Source organism: Oratosquilla oratoria, chromosome 11, assembly GCF_046742065.1.
Source record: "Oratosquilla oratoria isolate Oo_2021 chromosome 11, ASM4674206v1, whole genome shotgun sequence".
In the NCBI taxonomy this organism is placed as follows: Eukaryota; Metazoa; Arthropoda; class Malacostraca; order Stomatopoda; family Squillidae; genus Oratosquilla; species Oratosquilla oratoria.
Window position 1 is genome coordinate 28150979 of NC_134787.1, and position 19868 is coordinate 28170846.

A 19868-nucleotide genomic window follows, 5' to 3' on the forward strand; every position below is an offset into this window, starting at 1 on the left:
AGTGAACATGAGGGGACGTCCTAGGATGAGGTGGATGGATGGGGTGAAGGGAGCTTTGGGGAGGAGGGGAATGTCTGTTGGGGAATGTCTGTTGAGGAAGGACGGGAGTGGACAGAAGACAGGGGTGAATGGAGAATGGTTGTATATGGATGATGATGTGATTGCATGAGGTGGACTGGGCAGGGGGATGGGGGGTGAGGTAGTGTGCGAGCAAAATTTGACGCAGCCCGAAGGGATTTCTCCCTGTCTTCTCCTTTTGTGCATGGGGGGACGGAGAGGGGGGGGTCGCCGATTTAATGAAGCGGCCTTGCTGTGGATGTGTTGTGTCTTGCGACACTGCTTCTGACCCAGGGCAGTAGACAAGGTGCAGGGATGACCCATCATCCAGGAGGTGCTAAGATGGGAGGGAGGGTGGAGGGGTGTAGAGTGTATTCAGGGATGGAATGGGTGGAAATGATTTTATAACTTTTCCTTTTTGGCTACCTCCCTTGTAAGGGGGAAAAAGCCTTGGTATATGTATGTATGTATGTATGTATGTATTGGCTTTGTATTAAAAAGGATGGGAAATCTGTAGAAAATAATATTCTCCACACAAGCCATAAAATGCATCAACTAAGATATTGGAGTTACAATTCTTCCTTAAATTCACTAGTTTTGCTTACTTTGCGATCATCACGGTTCCAGAGGTAGAGTGTGGAGTTGGCCTTCTCAGCTAACCGTGATCCATAGCTCTGATATACAGTCACCAGCACCCAGCGTTTCTCGCCCACCTGCACATATCCAGAAAATCTGAAGTACAACTTGTCATCTTTAAAGTAAGTAAAATTTACAAAACATATCTGTATTTGTGTGTATAGTGATGTTTGTGCTTCAGTTCTATACTACAAATTTTTAAGTGAACTGTTGGATTGACTGCAATATCACACTAACTTTTTAAAACTGGACAATGCCCGATTTTGGAGAGACATTCTACACAAACAAGTCAGCAATAGAAAAAAAATTGTCCATTACAAAAACTTACTACAGCCATATCTATGTCTGCTACCATATCTTCTTGCTGGAGGGTTTGGTAAGTTCTTGGCTCCACTGATGTATCATTTGATGAACCAACAATATAGATGCAGCTTCTCACTTTTAATTTTGTAGAAAGAAAGGTAACAGCTATCAACATTTATTTTTCACAAAATATGAACAAGGTAATACATGAAAAAGTTAAACATATTTGGCTTTGGTAACCCCTCCTACCAGAGACCTGATGCAATAGATTACCCCTTTAATATTGTATTATGACCTTGTGCATTCCATTTACTTTGAATCACTTGATTCATCAATTTGTTGTCCCAGGTCTCTCTTGTAGGAGACTCTTGGCTCTAGGAGTCAATGGCTGCCAGGCTGGCCACTCGGGTAAGAAGATATTGTTGTCATGGGACAGTGTGAGGCATTGTAGGATGTGTTCAGTGTTTTCTGTGTAGTAGTTGCACATAGCGCAGTTCGATTCTGTGTTGGCAATCTGAGCTGGATAGTGTCCTGAAAGCAAACATGCTTGCATGGTTCTCAATTTTCTTGAAAGGGATTTTTCTGTAGAGCTGATGTCTGGATGGAGTATTTACCTATTTACCTAGTTTTACCTAGTTGTATTTTGCGGGAAGGGGAGCTATGCTCGTGTTGTCCCGCCTTTGTATCTTGCAGTGTCTAGTTTGTTTTTAAACTCATGAATGGTTTTTGCGCATACTATTTCATTGTCCAGTTTGTTCCAAGTGTCCAAAACTCTACGAGGAAAACTGTTTTTCTTCAGTTCTCTTCTATAGCTATGTTTTTTTATTTTCTTTCCATGTCCTCTTGTGTTTCTTTTGTCCCAGTTAAGTAAGTTCTCACTATCGAGTACCTCTGTGCCTTTCATGATTCTGTAGATGGTCAATAGATCACCTCTCTCTCTTCTTTGCTCCAGTGTCGGTAACTCCAGTTTAGCCAATCTCTCTTCGTATGATAGGTTTGCAAGTGCAGGTGCCATTTTTGTAGCTGCTCTTTGGATTCTTTCTATTTTCTTTATATTCTTTTTGGTACTGGGGGACCACAATGTCGCTGCATACTCTAATCTAGGCCTTATCAATGTAACCAATATTTTTTTCATCATGTCTTCGTCCAAGTATGTAAACGCCACTTTTATTGATCTTAGCAAGTTGTAAGTCTCCCCGACAATTTTGTTAATCTGTATATCATAGGACAAGTCGTTCGTGATAATTACTCCCAAATCTTTTTCGGATCCTACTTTCTTTACTTCTTTGGTTCCAATTGTATATTTTCCTGATATTCTGTTTTTGCTTTTTCCAAACTCCATTATGCTACACTTCTTAGTATTAAAGTCCACTTCCCATTTCTGACTCCAGTTCCATACCCTATTTAGGTCTTCTTGCAGTGCTTCACAGTCCTCATCAGTTTCTATTTTCCTTAGCAGTTTGGCGTCATCGGCAAAGAAGCTCATGTAGCAGTTCACGTCCTCATCCATGTCATTCATATAGATAGCAAACATTATTGGTGCCAATTAGGTGGTTTGTCTTCAAGAGCTTGTTTCTAGGTACAAGTGTGTTTCTGTGTGGAATGAGTGGTAAATGATGTGCGAGTAGTAAACTGCTAGACAATGGTTTGAACTCTGCCACAAAAGAGTTGGACCAGGGCATAGTCAATTAAATTGCACATTACAAAGTCCTCTATACTGTACAGGGCACCATCTTAGCCTCCTGAGAGGGGGGAGATTGTTATGTTAAACCAAGACAATCAAATCAATCTGTTAAAGTTCAGTCGTTACCAGGCAAATGCGACAGTCATACATTCTTACCTTACCAAAGCTAGCAGTAGACTATTGCTCACAGCTCAGCAGACTTAGAGCACAGCTGTAACTGTCCAGGCATGCTCTGTGCACATGCACCAGTACCTACACACATGCACACTCATGAACTGGCACCATATACAGGCAAACAGTTCTCCCTCTTATCTTTTAGAAAACCAAACCAAAGTACATACACATATACCAGAAGTTTTTCCCTCTTCTAAGGGAGGTAGCCTAAAAACAAAGGCATAGAAACCACTCCCACCCATTCCACTCCCCTCTACCCTATTCCCTCCCTCTTATCTCGGCACCTGGATGATAGGTCATCCCTGCATCTTGTCCACTGCCCTGGGTCAGAAGCAGTGTCGCAAGACAGTACATCCAGACAAAAACTCAATCTGGGAAGAAATGATAAGTGGAGTCACACAAGGTTCTGTATTGGCTCTGATAATGTTTGCCACATTTATAAATGACATGGATGAAGGTGTGGAATGTTATATGAACTTCTTTGCAGAGGATTCAAAACTCCCACACTCAATTCCCCCATTCACTTCTTATTCTTCAGCTTCCATCTGCCTTATTCACCACTTCAGAACTTTTTACCACTGTTCTTTTTCACTCCCCCCCCACCTCTCACCACATTCTATGCATTATTTGGTTCTCATGCTCCCTTTTTCATTCATTTTATTTGGCATCCCACTGCTTCCCTACCATATATTTCTCTAATTTCATCCATCCTCACTCTTCCTTAACATGGATTAAAATGCATGGCAAACATGTTTAATATAGCAAAATTAATCTTGTGGTAAACAAGAATTCAGAAGCCCACAGTTAGGGACTAAATTGCTTTAGCCTAATCCATCAATGTAAATTAAAACTGTCTCCCATCTTTACATCCAACACCTTACTGTATTATGTAGAAGTTTTAGATTTCTACCTAATTCATCTTAAATTTACCTTTATTGTAATTGACAGAGACTTGACTTAAGATGACAAAATAGGTTATGTCTTCAGTGAAGGAAAGTACATTTGTAGCTGCCCCATTCCATGGCAGTTTGTGGCTAGTAAGTATAGTGTTTTCTTTTGAATAGCTTAGTTTCCTCATTGTTGTCACAGTATGCGTCACATTGCAACTGGAAAAAAAAAATTATATATAAGGGGTAGACATGGGCATGATTATGATTACTAATCAAAAAATCATGGCTGTGATTACGTAATCATAATCAAAAAGCATAAAATTTGTGTAATCATAATCAAATCAATCAAAATTTACTGTGATAAATAAATCTTTTCTTGAAAACACTGGGTTGCATCAGAAAAAAAAATTCTTGCAACAGAGACGTCATTAACGTTTTTCATTACAGTTTCGCATGCTAAACCCATAAAGCATACCCATTTTTTCAGGGAGGTCCTAATTTTTTTGTAATAACTGACACTATATTTATAAGATTCATTGTGCAGAAATGCATCTAAGCCAGGTCTATAAAAGACCTGTGAATATATATGGGTAAGTAAAGGACATTTGAGGTTGACGGTACATTTCATATTATTGAAAAACAAAAACATGATAAATGGGCATAACATACATGCAGGCATGTAGATATCCGATTACAAAAACAGTTTTATTTGAAAGCTGAAGGCAGCTATTCTCCTTGAAAAGCACACTTTCGCGACATTCTCTTGTGTGCCGATTTATCAGCAGATGTTGTCCAGCTTCTTCGAAGAGACCAGCAGTAATCAGCCATCATGGTCACACTCCAATTGCCTTGTTAGCGGCGCTCCATTTCGGATATATCTTGATGGAACCTCTCCCCCTGTTCCTCACTGTACTCACCCACATTAGCAGTTAAGTAGTCAAGGTGGCTATGTAGGAAATGTATTTTGATGCTCATGCGTGTGCCAGCCGCCTCATATGCTTGAAGCATGTTCTCAACCCGTTCCTTGTAGTCATCAGATTTTCTGTTCCCCAAGAACCCTGCCACAACTAACTTAAAACTTTCCCAAGCACTTCTTTCACGAGGTGTTAATGCTTCACTAAATCCGGAATCTGACATAAGCTCACGAATCTGTGGTCCTACAAATATGCCAGCTTGCAGTTTAGCATCACTAACAAGAGGGAATTTATGGGACAGGTATTTAAACCCTTCTCCATCTTTCGGAAGTGATTTCACAAAATTTTTAATCAATCCTAGCTTTATGTGAAGGGGAGGTAGAAGCACTTTCTCTGCTGGTACAAGTGGTAGTGTTTTGACGTTATGGCGGCCAGGTATAAATTCTGTCCGTTGTGGCCATTCCCGTTGTTGGTAGTGTACGGAATCTGCATGGCTGTCCCACAAGCATAAAAAGTATGGATGTTTTGTGGCCTCCCTGCATCCCTAACAAAATAGTCAGGACCTTTAGGTCACCACAGAGAAGCCAGTTGTGATCCTGATATTGTACGTTAAGAAGAAGTGACATGGTAGCATGGGTTTCTTTAAGGTAACAGAATGACCAATGGGCAATGATGCTACTTGTTTACCATTAAAAAGTAGCACAGCTTTCAGAGTCCTGGTGGAGGAGTCGATAAAGAGCCTCCATTCTTCAGGATGGTATTCTTTGCCCATGTGTTCTACAAGACCTGAAACATCATGGCAATACACCATGTCATCTGACTTAGTAAAGTACTGCACGAATTCCTGCTCTTGATGCCTATACCATGAAAGTGTGTATTACTTGCCAAAAGATTTTCCTCTGCTAACCTTGAACCTAACAATTGTGCAGATTCTTTTGACAGCCCAAGATCTCTTACAAGGTCATCTAGCTCACTGTTCGAACTGAGGGCTTTTCCCAGAGGTCCCAGTCAACTTTATCTCTTGATAGACATCCGGATTTTCACTGTCACTACATGAAGAGTCACTTGAACTGGCACGGTGTACATTCTCAGGAGGTATTGGCACAGGAACATCATCACTGTGTGGTACAGGTTGCATAGTTGATGGAATGTTTGGGTATTTAATGTGTTTCGAGCTTTTAGCATTTCTTCCCAGCGGTTCCACCATACAAAAATAGCAGTCTTCAAGGTGATTTGTAGGTTCCCGCCACACCATTGGTATACCAAATGGCATTGACTTATAGTTCCTTTACTCCAATGGCATAAACCAGAAAAACAGTTCACACAGGCAATGTGAGGAGCCCATGGTTTATCCTGATCTCCAATTCTGATGCCAAAGTAGGCACGATAGAGATGTTTTACTGAAGAAGTGATGGTGCGCTTCTGTTTTGATGGTGTGTACTTGCCGCATATGTAGCAAAAGGAGTCGGGGTGGTTCTTGCAAGTCCGTGGCATCCTTCAATTAATGAATCTGCAGCAATCTGTCAATGAATCTACAACAAAATAGGTATATAAACATACTAGTATTAAACTAGTATTAAACATATATACAGTATTAAACATATATATTAATTAAATTAATACTCACAATTAATAGATAACACCTACAACACTCGACTAATTAACGTAAGGCGCCACAAATCTGGCGCGGATTAACAAAACACTACACTAGGACATGCTGCAACACAAACTAGAACTTTTGGAGCAAAATGACTACTACCACCGTGATCAGCACGAAAAATTGGTCTAGAAAATGATACCATCATTTATGTTGCATTTTTGATGCAGCCCAGTGTAATCATTCATTAAAATGTGATTGTGATTATTTATTTGTAATTTCCAGCAGTAACAAGATGCTTCACTCCCTTCTGAATATCACCCAACCAAGCTTGATCAGTGGATGTGCTACGTCTTGCTAAATTGTTTCTGACCCAGGGTAGTGGGAGAGATGCAGGGATGACCAGTCATCCAGGAGGAGCCAAGATAAAAGGGAGGGAGAGGGATAAATGGGAATGGAGTATGTGGGGAGGGAAAGGATGGGAGTGGATTTTATGCCTTTGTTTTTGGCTACCTCCCTTGAAATGGGGAAAAAAGCTGTTGATATATGTACATACATGTACCAAGGCTTTTTCCCCCTTACAAGGGAGGTAGCCAAAAAGGGAAAGGCATAAAATCATTTCCACCCATTCCATCCCTGAATACACTCCACACCCCTCCACCCTCCCTCTTATCTTAGCACCTCCTGGATGAGGGGTCATCCCTGCACCTTGTCCACTGCCCTGGGTCAGAAGCAGTGTTGCAAGACACAGCACATCCACAGCAAAGGCCGCTTCATTAAATCTGCGACCCCCCTCTCTGTCCCCCCATTGCATAAAAGGAGAGGACGGGGAGAAATCCCTTCGGGCTGCGTCAAATTTTGCTCACACATACTACCTCACCCCCCATCCCCTGCCCATTCCACCTCATGCAATCACAACATCATCCATATACAACCATTTTCCATTCACCCGTCTTCTGTCCTCTCCCGTCCTTCCTCAACAGACACTCCCCTCTTCCCCAAACCCCCTTCACCCCATCCATCCACCTCATCCTAGGACGTCCCCTCATGTTCACTCCCTCCACATCTGCCTTCCATACCTCTTTTACTAGTCTTTCTTCACTCATTCTTTCCATGTGTCCAAACCATCCTAATATTCTTTCATCAACCCTATCTCCCAGCTCCTTTTCCACCCCTGTTCTCCTCCTCACCTAATCAATTCTCACTATCTAGCCTAGTAACCCCCATCATACTTCTCAGACACCTCATCTCAAACGCATTCAAAATCCTTCTCTCTTCTTCTCTTATGTTCCATGTTTCTGCCCCATGCAGTGCTGTTGGCACAATCACTCCTTCATACAGACTCCTCTTAGCATCCATTCCCAAATGTCTATTCCTCATTACACTCTTTAATCCACCAAGGCATTTACTCGCTTATTTCAATCTACATTCTACCTCCACCTTCACTCCACCTTTTCCTGCCACATTTGCACCCAAGTATCTAAAACTATCCACTTCCAGTCGCTCTCCCTTAATGCTCACTTCCAGTCTACTGCCACTTTCACCCCTTGTACATCTCATCACCTTACTTTTACCCACATTTATCTTCAGCTTTCTTCTATCACATACTCTCCCAAACTCTGTCACCAACTTCCTCAATCCCTCCTCCAATCCTGCCACAAGCGCAGTGTCGTCCGCAAACAACAGCTGGCTCACCTCCCACTTTTCTCCATTTTCTTTAACCATCTCAAATCCCTTGCCCACTACCCTTGCATTTACCTCTCGCACCACCCCATCCATGTATAAGTTGGACAGCCAGGACGACATAACGCATCCTTGACGAAGTCCCACCTTTACCTCGAATTACTCACTCTCTCCATTTCCAATCCTGACATAAGCTCTACTACTCTTATAAAAACTCTTGACAGCTCCCAAAAGCTTTCCTCCTATCCCGTACATCTGCATAACCTCCCACATTGCCTTTCTGTCTACCCTATCGTAAGCCTTTTCCAGATCCATAAAAGCCCAAAAAACATCCTTCCCCTTTCCTATAGCTTTCTCACATATCTGTCCTACCACAAAGATCTGATCTACACAACCTCTACCTGTCCTAAATCCACACTGTTCCTCACCAATTACTCCTTCTGTTCCTCTCCTAATCCTCTCAATCAAGATCCTCCCATAAGCCTTCCCAACTACACTAACAAGCCAATCCCTCTGAAACTACTACATTCACATTTGTCCCCTTTTCCCTTGTAAAGAGGAACTATACAGGCACTCCTCCAGTCCTCCGGTACTCTACCCTCTCTCCAGCAAACATTAAATAACCTCACCAGCCAGTCCACCATCACTGTACCTCCCTTTTTCAGACATTCTGCATGGCATCCATCCAGACCAGGTGCCTTACCTGCTTTCATCATCTTAACTGCCTTCCCCTCATCCTTCCTTATTTCTCCTCCATTCTCCTCACTCATCACTCATTTTCTTCGCATTTCCCACTGCAGCTATCTTTCCCTCCCTATCCTCCTTCACATTTAGCAACTCCCTAAAATATTCTGCCCATCTTCCCCTTACTGCCTTCTCTTCCATTATCATCTCTCCATCTGCACCTTTTACCTTTTCTTCTCTACTTTATTCGCCGCCTCTTCCTCTCTTAATTTCTTTCCAAAACATCTTTTTATTACTTTCAAAATTTTCTGTCATACTCTTACCCCATTTCACATCTGCTCTCCTCTTTGCCTCCTTTACCTTTTGCTTTACTTCACTTTTCTTTTCTTTGTACCTCTCATATGACTCCCTCGTCCTATTTTGTAACCAATCTGTGAAAGCTCGCTTCTTCTCTTCTACAACCTTCTTTGTTCCCTCATCCCACCATTCACTACCCTTTCTTCTATTTACCCCTGTCCTTCTTGTTCCACACACCATCCTTGCACACTTTACGACTCCCTCCTTGAACCATCCCCATTCCTTCTCCACACCTAGCTCTACTCTATCCTTTATTCCCTCCCACTCCTCCTTCAGCTTCTTTCCGTACTCCTCCTTTTCCTTTTCATTCAAAGAGTTCACTAAGAACCTCCCTACCTTTTGTCCCTTTCCTCTTTCTCCATCTATCCTCCACTCTCAACTTACCTTCCACCAAAAAATGATCTGATATTCCCCCACCCTCTCCCCTTAGCACATGTACATCCTTAACTCTTCCTATCATAATCCTATTTACCACTACATAATCCATTAGTGCTCTATCTACCACCCTTCCATCCACCACCCTATCCCATGTGTACTTATGCTTGACTTTCTTCCGAAACACTGTATTTGCTATCAACTATCTAGACACATTTCCACCACCAACTCTCCACTACGATTCTTTCCTGGAACTCCACATTTCCCAACCACTCCATCGATTGGACCATTTCCTACCCTAGCATTAAGGTCTCCCAGTACTATTACATTGACATTTCTTCCTAAATCCTCTATGCACTCGTTTAAATCTATCCAAAAGGCCTCCCTTATGTACGTGTCTATATATATAATATATATATATATAAAACTAGAAATGAGAGCGAAGATGGATTTTTTGTCAAGTGGGGTGGGTGAAAGCTGGGTATATGCTTCGAATGCCACATCCTTTCTAAGATGAAAAGGGCCTTTAGGTATATGCAAGTATAATTTCAAATAAACTAATGAAGCTTAAGTTGTCTTAACTTTACTGTAATAACCTTGAACATTAAACTTACTTTGTTGTAAAGTCATAATAAATATATGCATTACTTGGGTCCATGATGACAAAAAAATCACCAGTCTTCCTGGAATCCAGAGGTGTTAAACTGCCATCCTTTTGCATCTGAAAGTGCAATGAACTGTAGGCAATGAGGAAACAAACAAGACAAATATATATTAAATTAATACTAATACTATTGGGAAGTGGAACCCCATGAAAATGGTACTTTCTATGGGGTAGGCCCAAGATCTTAATACTATATTTCCTCCATTTTTTTTTTTTTTGTACAAAAGGGGCTGACGAACAACAAATTCTCCAATATTGCTCATACCAGCAGTAACAGACCTATGATCATTTAACTGATGACTAATCTTTCTTCCAAAGACTAGTACTATTTTCTGTGTGATTCCAAGCTTCAAATTAGTCAGATGTCCTTGTAAATGCTACTGGTACTACTGTAGCATGTGAACAAGTACAAGTGCTTGCTCTAAATCCAAATATTAATCACACAAACCCCTAGTCAATCTGAAAGAGCATTCTAAAATCTTAATAACCAGTAATTAATTCATATTAACACCATAAGTAACAATACCCTCATTTACTGATCACACAAAAACCAAGGGTGGACTTTTAACACTAGTAATCACTCAGACACTTAATCACAATTCAAATAATGAAAACCACCTTCACTACCACAAATATGTATGGAACAAATGGGACGAAATGATAGTGTATGTAAAAACCATACATGAATTTAAGAACAATTCAGTTACTGCGAGATATAGAGACGGGACACCACGAGCATAGCTCCCCTTCCCATATGATACTAGGTAAATACAAACAGGAGGAGTTATTAAAGTGGGAAAAGAGAAAAACAAGAAGATCTGAAAAAGAATAGTTTCCCACACAGTGATAGATATCTGGAACAAATTGGATGAGGCAACTGTGTGCAAAAGCTATACAAGAATAAAAAACTTGATGCTGAAAGATACAATGAGGGGTCACTACGAGCATAGCTCTTCCCATATGATACAACAAGGTAAATACACTCATGCAATTATGTAATCTATATGGCACATAGATACAGAATAGTTTGGATGAAAGAATGGTAAAGTCAAACAATACGGGACAATTTATGGTTAGAATTTACCATCCGGAATGCAGAGATAGGACTCTACAAGCATAACTCATCTTGTATACAACCAAGTACCGGTAACTACCTGACACTAATACTAGTAAACAGACCGTGTGATAATTCAGCCTTACCTTCAGTTTATGGACCACTGAAGAACATGCACACTCAAGTTCATGTGAACAATCTGATTTCTTGACAGTGGCATATATATGTTTTTGAATATGGTTATACTGAAGTCTGCTGACACCCCCAATAGCAATTGGGAACTTAAAACTCACAGATGACAGCTCCGAGTACAGGGCTAACAAAAAATGAGAAAAGAAAAATAATTAGTTAAATGTATTAAGATGTAATTAAAAAAAAATGTCAGACTCGAATGACAACTTCAAATCAGAGCCATCTAGTGACGCCATGACGAATCCCGATGTAAACAATCTTTACTCTACTCCAGCGACCACAAGGGAACATCACAACGATGCTTTTTCTGGATTCAGTAAGTACAAAAGGAGTTTAAGTTGAATCTTAGAGATAGAGGGAAATGAGCAAAAATAGATTACGGTGGGAGAATGAAATTATGGACTTAGGAAATGAAATCATTGGACTAATGGATTGCTTAGCACAAGCAAACATTGAAATTTCCGACCTGAGGAAAACTAACTTGGATCTAAGAAATGAGATTAAGGAAATGAAAAATATAAGAAAGCTGAAGAGTGATAATGAAAGGAAGAGAATTAATGATACTACCAATAGCGACAACTTAAAAAAAAGAGGTAAACCACAATTACAAGAAATGACTGAAAAAATTCAAAGAGGACTTGGGTGAGGAAATGGAAAACATTGAAAATAAAGAAATTGTTTTCAAAGAAATTGTCCAACAACAAATGCAGGAAAATGCAAAAGACAATTATCCAATTAATGAAAAAGCAAATTGGGTCAGACACAGTGGATAGGAAAAATGTATTGTGGTATATGGACTAAAAGAAAAACATGGTCTGGCAAGGTATTGAGAAAAAGAAGAGACAACAATAGCAATCCTAAAAGAAATTCGAGATGGAGCGCAAGATGCAAGGAAAGACGTGGATGATGCATATAGGATTGGTCACTATTCTAAGGATAGCAATTGACCCATAAAGATAACACCAAAATCACAAATGGTAGTAGACATATTTGAAAAAGTAGGTAACTTGGCAAAGAATGAAAAGTACAATAAGATATGGATAAAAAGAGAAACGAGTATTGAGGAATTAGAAAAAGAGAAGACATTAAGAGATGAAGCAAAGAAAAAAAAAACCGAAGTGAACGGACCGAACGCAAGGAATTCTATTGGAGAGTAATTGACATGAGACCGAGGAAATGGTAAATCAGAATGGACGAACAAAAAAGGAGAATTTTTTTTTTAAAGTGGCCTATACCACCAGACTGATTAATTTCAGGACTGAACGAATTTAATGATTACCTGCTAGAAGAAAAACCTGACATGACGGGAATTGTGGAGACTAAACTAAGGGGTGAAATACCATCCATCGATGTTGGACATGGACTATACAATTACTGGATTAAAAACAAGATACAAGAAACAGGGGGGAGGAATCATGTTCTTGGCCAAGAAAAACTAGAATGTGACCAAAATTGCGGAGGGCAAAGGTAATGTAGAACTGATCATGATAAAAGTTGAAGACAAGAACATGAAAGTAGAAAGTTTATGGTGACTTGTGTGCCCCTAAAAATGAACGCTTGGAAAGAGAACAAGCATACGAAAATGCTAGAAAGATAAGACAATCATTAAACGAGATACTAATGGGCAAGGGTAATCTGGTAATTATGGGGGACTTTAATTGCAAAGAAATTTGTTGGGAGAACATGACAGTGAGAGGAGAAGACTTGTGGGGTAATGTACTAATGGACATGACCATGGAATATACAATGACTCAGTGGGTCAGTGAAAACCCCAGATACAGAAATAACGAGGAGCCATCAAAACTAGATTTAATATTTACAACAAAACCTGAAATTGTGGATAAAATACAATACAAGATACCAATTGGAAAGAGTGACCATATACTCATTGAGATTGCTCTAAAGGAAGAAATATACATGGAGAGAAATGAAAAGCATAGGAAAGGGAGATTGATGTACAGCAAGACTGACTTTGCAAAACTAAAGCAATTCTTCCAGAATGCAAATTGGGAAAAATTTTTACATGGAAGAGACAAAAGTGGAAGAGAAAAGTGATATCTTGATGATACTTAAAATGAAGGGGTGAATATGCACATACCAAAATAGAAGCTAGAGAGAGTACATTAAGGGGACCGGCTGGTCAAGAATCGATGAAAATTGTGAAAAAAATGAAAAACTGGGAAAAAAAATTCTACATCTGCGTATGGCAATCGACAGTCTGTATGTGGAGTATTTAATCAAAATTCGCCTTATTTTCGTAGTTATGGCAAATAAACCCCCTCCTCCCCCCAACTCGACCCCATCTCGGCCCTATGATACATATTAGTCACTACAATATATATATTATTGCAATAAACAACAATAATTTGTAATGATTGAGTGCTATTCCTAGTGACTTCTAGCAACTCTGTCTCTGTACCAGAGGTTATATATAGACCCCAGAATGGGTAGATGCCTCAGAAAGCGATAAACAGTAGACAAAAATTGAGTGATACGCTCCACTGCAAGCCACCATCAATCCTTTTGTCATTTGACAAGCTGTTATACTATTTTTGAGATACCATGTCCTCGCAAGCAAACCAAACACCTTCAGGAAGCTAGGAAAAGGCAATAATTACAAAGTAAGCAAGCTATGACACCCTAATATAATAACCTGCCTAAAATGCAGGTGGGGACCAGGAGCTAGAAGACAGAGGATTATATGACTGGACATCAACATATATGACTGAATATGAATAAATTTTATTCTAAATATCATCAACATTCAAGCCTAAAAAGCTAAATAAGGAAATGCCATGATATCCCTTATTTATATTAGTATGTAGGGGTTCAAAGTTAGTGAAAACTTTGATGGCCCGTATCTCAAAACCTAAGTTTTATACCTTCAAACTTCTACTCCTCCATAACTTCTTAATCAATTTCAATGAAAATTCACACATGATACGTCTAAATCTCCCTGATTGATGAAATAGAACGTTTTTTCTAATATCTGAAAGGGTTAATTTTTGCCAAATTTTTTTCCCCCTATTTGAAGGGGGACGGGGTGGGAAAAGATATAAAAATTAAAATTCCACAAACTAATTACTTTAACTAAAATTTCTCTCTATTAGTTTGAAGGTCTGGATAAGGTCCTTCCACCATATTAATTTCATTCATGTAGAGCAATTATTATAGGAGGAGTAGTCATTTCAAAATTATCAATTTTTTTGAAAGGGAGATGGGGGGGCAAAACATGAAAGGGTTGCAGATTAGTTTTTTGGGGTTAGGAAAGATGTATATGGTGTCCTTAACTCCTGGCATAAATTTCCGTGCAATAACCCAATTAATAAAGATTTTCATCTTTTGATCAGCCGGTCCCCTTAAATGCTGGTTCAACAAAAGATGGAGAGAGGCAAAAGATAGAAGGGACAGAGCTTGGAAAAGATGGAGAAAGGATAAAAAACTGGAAAATGGCAAGTATATATAAACTGAAATGAGTATGTTAAAGTGTGAAGCGAGGAAAAAAGGAACCATGAAAAGGACATTATAGATAAATGCAAAGAGCAACCCAAGCTATTCTATCGATACATGAATGGTAAACTTAAAAACAAACAGGAAATGGTGAAACTATGCTAAGGGAATATAGAATACACAGAAGAATTAGAAATGGCCGAAGTCATGAATAATCACTTCTAATCTGTTTTCACTAGAGAGAGCACAATACTGGGACGAAGTAAATGAAAGGCTCTCCCCCCCATGAGCAAGATAAAAATAACACAAAAAGAAATAATGGAACATCTATCAAACAAGACAAGGAAGATCATGTACCACAAACTTTGTGAAAGAAAGGAATGGATGGGCTGATTGTGCCTTCCTCGACTTACTAAAAGCTTTTGACAGTACCACACAAAAAATTATAAAAAACAAAACAAAAAAAAAACTAGAGCATATAGGAGGGATACAAGGGAATCTACTAAAATGGATGGAGGACTTCCTGATTGCTAGAAAGATGAGAGTAGTGCTCAGCTGCTCAGAGAAAAATATTCAGGTTGGGTATTGGCTGTATGTTGTTATGGGAAAGTAGCATGCAGTTTAGGGTCTATATGGGGGGCTCCTATGGACCAGAGCCACACATTTTGTCTGTGATAGAGGAAGACTCTGCTCACAGAGAAATGATTAAACTTTTATTACTGCTACTGTCCCTCCGTTTGCTGTCCCCCAACCCCTTGTTGCTGTCCTGTACCATTTCTCAGAATTTTATTTCCTTGTTTCGCCTACCCTGTGGCGGGGGGAAAAGAATACTGCCACCAAATATTTCCACTTGGATCGTAAGAGGCGAGAAAAGTGGGACAGGGATTGGGACCAGGCATCCTTCTCCCTGTAGCCCCATAGGGGACATTCCTAAAAAAAGTAAAGGCATAAGAGGGTCTAGGAGTTTTCCAACCAGCACTAAGGTGTGGGTCTTTTAATGTGTGTGGATGTGGTACAGATGAGAGTAAAAGGGAAGAGATAGGTAGTATGTTTGTGAGAAGATGGATGTGTTGGCTTTGAGTGAAACTAAGTTGAGAGGGAAGGGAGAGTGAGTTTAGGAGTAGTTGGGAGGTTATCAGGAGTGAAGAGAGGGCGAGGGAGAGAGGGGGTGGCTATACTACTAAGTATTTCAGCAGCTTTGACCCATCGTTTTTCGCTCATATTTCCAAAATAACCATTCACATCAGCATAATATATTAGCACAGCTTAATTCACACCCTGCCCTAATTTTTGACGTTATAGTGCATTCACAAGTGTATTTATTTACGGCATTTACTCTTGACATCAAATGTCTCACAGCCAACACCAGTGAAGTAAATCGAACAAGTGAAGTAGTGAAGTTGTGACGTCATCACAAACTATCTCGTCTATCCCATCCTCCTCCCCTTCCCTCCGTCATCCTCCTCCCCTTCCCTCCGTCATCCTCCTCCCCTTCCCTCCGTCATCCTCCTCCCCTTCCCTCCGTCATCCTCCTCCCCTTCCCTCCGTCATCCTCCTCCCCTTCCCTCCGTCATCCTCCTCCCCTTCCCTCCGTCCTCCCCCTTTCCTCCCTCCTCCTCCTCCTCTCTCTCTCTCTCTCTAAAAAAGAACATGTAATAATAATTGAATACCATGCACACGGAGAGGGAATTCAATAACAAGTTTATACATATGATGGATAGTGAAATTATGATAATAACTGGACATGCATTTTATTTCATTCCATACCACTATGGATAACAATTCATTCTCGTCATCGCTGTCCATGGTGATGATGACGGGTTCCGCACTTTCATGTATGTTGTCCGATGACCAGTACTCTTCTTCGAACGATCTGGATCTTCTCACAGCACCCGCCCACACCACCTTGGTTGTAATAAGCTTTGCCTCCTGGAGTCGCGCTTGCAGGTCTGCCCGAGTGAACCGCTGCAACGTTGAACACACGTGTTGCTTCATGCAGCCCCACACTTGTTCGATGGCGTTTAATTCTGGATGAGCCAGTGGCAAACTGACGACCTCATGACCCCATGATCGAATAATTTCGTCAACCGTGTAGCGTGGCTCAGGCCAGTTCTCCTTGCAGATCAGTAGCAACTCAGGGGACATAGCATGTGGTGGGAATGGTAGGCTGCGGCACTCCAACCATTTCACGATCTCCGCTTTTCTTGTGGCAGTGGTGGGGCAACGGGTCTCCTCGCTCAGCTGACTGTGGTAGGGTGCGTTGTCAAGCACCAGCACCGATGGCTCAACGAGCACCGGCAAAAGCTGTGATGTCAGCCAGCAAATGAATAGGGCACTGTTCATTTCACCATGGTAGTCACCATATGGTGGTGGTGGGGGGGGGGTAGGAAACGAGTAATAGTGGGAGGGGGGGTAGGAAACGAGTAATAGTGGGAGGGGGGGTAGGAAACGAGTAATAGTGGGAGGGGGGGTAGGAAACGAGTAATAGTGGGAGGGGGGGTAGGAAACGAGTAATAGTGGGAGGGGGGGTAGGAAACGAGTAATAGTGGGAGGGGGGGTAGGAAACGAGTAATAGTGGGAGGGGTGGTAGGAAACGAGTAATAGTGGGAGGGAAGGGGAGGAGGATGGGATACACAAGGTAGTTTGTGATGACGTCACAACTTCACTTGTTCGATTTACTTCACGGGTGTCGGCTATGACACACTTAATATCAAGAGTAAACGCCGTAATTAAATACACTTGTGAATGCACTATAACAAAAAATTAGGGCAGGTTGTGAATTAGGCTGTGCTAATATATCATGCTGATGTGAATGGTTATTTCGGAAATATGAGCGAAAAACGATGGGTCAAAGCCGCTGAAATACTTACTGGTAAGTGAACAGATAGGTAAACGTGTGGTGGAGTGGAAGGAGGTTTCCTCAAGGGTAATGTGGATGAAGGTGAAAATGGGAAGGGAGACGTGGGTTTTTGTAAGTGCATATGGGCCTGGTAGTGAAAAGAGTGTAGAAGGGAGGCTTTTTGGATTTAAACAAGTGCATAGAGGGATTAGGGAGGAACATCAATGTAGCAGTACTGGGAGACCTTAATGCTAGGGTAGGAAATGAACCAATTGACAGTTGTTGGGAAATGTGGAGTTCCAGGAAAGAATCGTAATGGAGAGTTGATGGTGAAGATACATCTAGAAAGAGTTGATGATAGCAAATACAGTGTTTTGGAAGAAATTCAAGCATAAGCACACATGGAAGAGGGTGGTGGATGGAAGGGTGGTAGATAGAGCGTTAATGGACTATGTAGTGGTAGATAGGAGTATAATAGGAAGAGTTAAGGATGTACATGTCCTAAGGGGAGAGAGTGGGGAAATATCAGACCATTTTTTGGTGGAAGGCAAGTTGAGAGTGGAGGATAGATGGAGAAAGAGGAAAAGGACAAAAAGTAGGGAGATGCTTAAAGTGAACTCTTTAAATGAAAAGGAAAAGGAGTACAAGAAGAAGCTGAGAGAGGAGTGGGTGGGAATAAAGGATACAGTAGAGCTAGGAGTGGAGGAGGAATGGGGATGGTTCAAGGAGGGAGTCACAAAGTGGGCAAGGATGGTGTGTGGAACAAGGGCGGGAGGAAATAGAAGGAAGGGTAGTGAATGGTGGGATGAGGAAACAAGGTTGTAGAAGAGAAGAGAGCTTTCACTGATTGGGTACAAAATAGGATGAGGGAGTCATACGAGAGGTACATAGAGAAGAAAAGAAAACTGAAGCACAAGTTAAAGGAGGCAAAGAGGAGAGCAGATGTGAAATGTGGTAAGAGTATGACAGAAAATTTTGAAAGTAATAAAAAGATGTTTTGGAAAGAAATTAAGAGAGGAAGAGGAGATGAATCAAGTAGAGAAGAAAAGGTAAAAGGTTCAGATTGAGAGATGATAATGGAAGAGAAGGCAGTGAGGGTAAGATGCGAAGAGTATTTTAGGGAATTGCTTAATGTGAAGGAGGATAGGGAGGGAAAGATAGTTGCAGTGGGAGGTGCTAAGAAAATGACCATGATGAGTGAAGAAAATGGAGGAGAAATAAGGAAGGATGAAGTGTAGGTAGTTGTTAAGATGATGAGAGCAGGTAAGGCACCTGGTCTGGATGGATGCCATGCAGAATGTCTAAATAAAGGAGGTACAGTGATGGTGGACTGGCTGGTGAGGTTATATAATGTTTGCTGGAGAGAGGGTAGAGTGCCGGAGGACTGGAGGAGTGCCTGTATAGTTCCACTTTACAAGGGAAAAGGGGGCAAGTGCGAGTAGTAGTTTCAGAGGGATTAGCTTGTTAAGTGTAGTTGGGAAGGCTTATGGGAGGATCTTGATTGAGAGGATTAGGAGTGGAACAGAGGGAGTAATTGGCGAGGAACAGTGTGGATTTAGGACAGGCAGAGGTTGTGTAGATCAGATTTGTGGTAAGACATGTGAGAAAGCTATAGGAAAAGGTAAGGATGTTTTTTGGTCTTTTATGGATCTGGAAAAGTCTTATGACAGGGTCGACGGGAAGGCACTGTGGGAGGTATTGCAGATATATGGGATATGAGGAAAGCTTCTAGGAGCTGTCAATAGTTTTTAAGATAGTAGAGCCTTTTTCTTTTTGGCTACCCCCCTTGTAAGGGGGAAAAAGCCTTGGTATATGTATATATGTATGTAGTAGTGCATGTGCCAGGATTAGAAATGGAGCGAGTGGTTCGAGGTAAAGGTAAAGGATGGGGTGGTGCAAGAGGCAAATGCAAGGGTGGTGGGACAGGGATTGGAAATGTTTAAAGAAAATGGAGAAAAGTGGGAGATGAGCCAGCTGTTATTTGCAGATGACACTGCACTTGCAGCAGGATCAGAGGAGGAACTGAGGAAGTTGGTGACAGTTTGGGAGTGTGTGTAAAAGTTGAACACAAATGTTGATGCAAGTAAAGTGATGAGATGTACAAGGGGGTGAAAGTGGCAGTAGACTGGAAGCGAGCATTAAGGGAGAGCAACTGGAGGAAGTGGATAGTTTTAGATACTTGGGTGCAAATGTGGCAGGAAAGGATGGAGTGGAGGTGGAGGTAGAATGCAGATTGAGAGAAGCAAGTAAATGTTTTGGTGGATTAAAAAGTATAATGAGGAATAGACATTTGGGAATGGAGGCTAAGAGGAGAC

At 41.0% G+C, this 19868-nt stretch overlaps 1 protein-coding gene across 1 annotated transcript in view; it reads right to left on the minus strand.

Moving 5' to 3' along the window:
* The window catches only part of fs(1)M3 (female sterile (1) M3), a 233366-nt gene that overhangs the window by 24251 nt on the left and 189247 nt on the right, over window positions 1-19868 (minus strand). The window contains exons 34-38 of the mRNA XM_076192535.1: window positions 11219-11388; window positions 9969-10075; window positions 3785-3960; window positions 1022-1131; window positions 663-770 (exon numbers count right to left, since the gene is read on the minus strand). Of these exons, the coding sequence (XP_076048650.1) occupies window positions 663-770; window positions 1022-1131; window positions 3785-3960; window positions 9969-10075; window positions 11219-11388 (671 nt within the window). The remainder of the gene's footprint in view (window positions 1-662; window positions 771-1021; window positions 1132-3784; window positions 3961-9968; window positions 10076-11218; window positions 11389-19868) is intronic.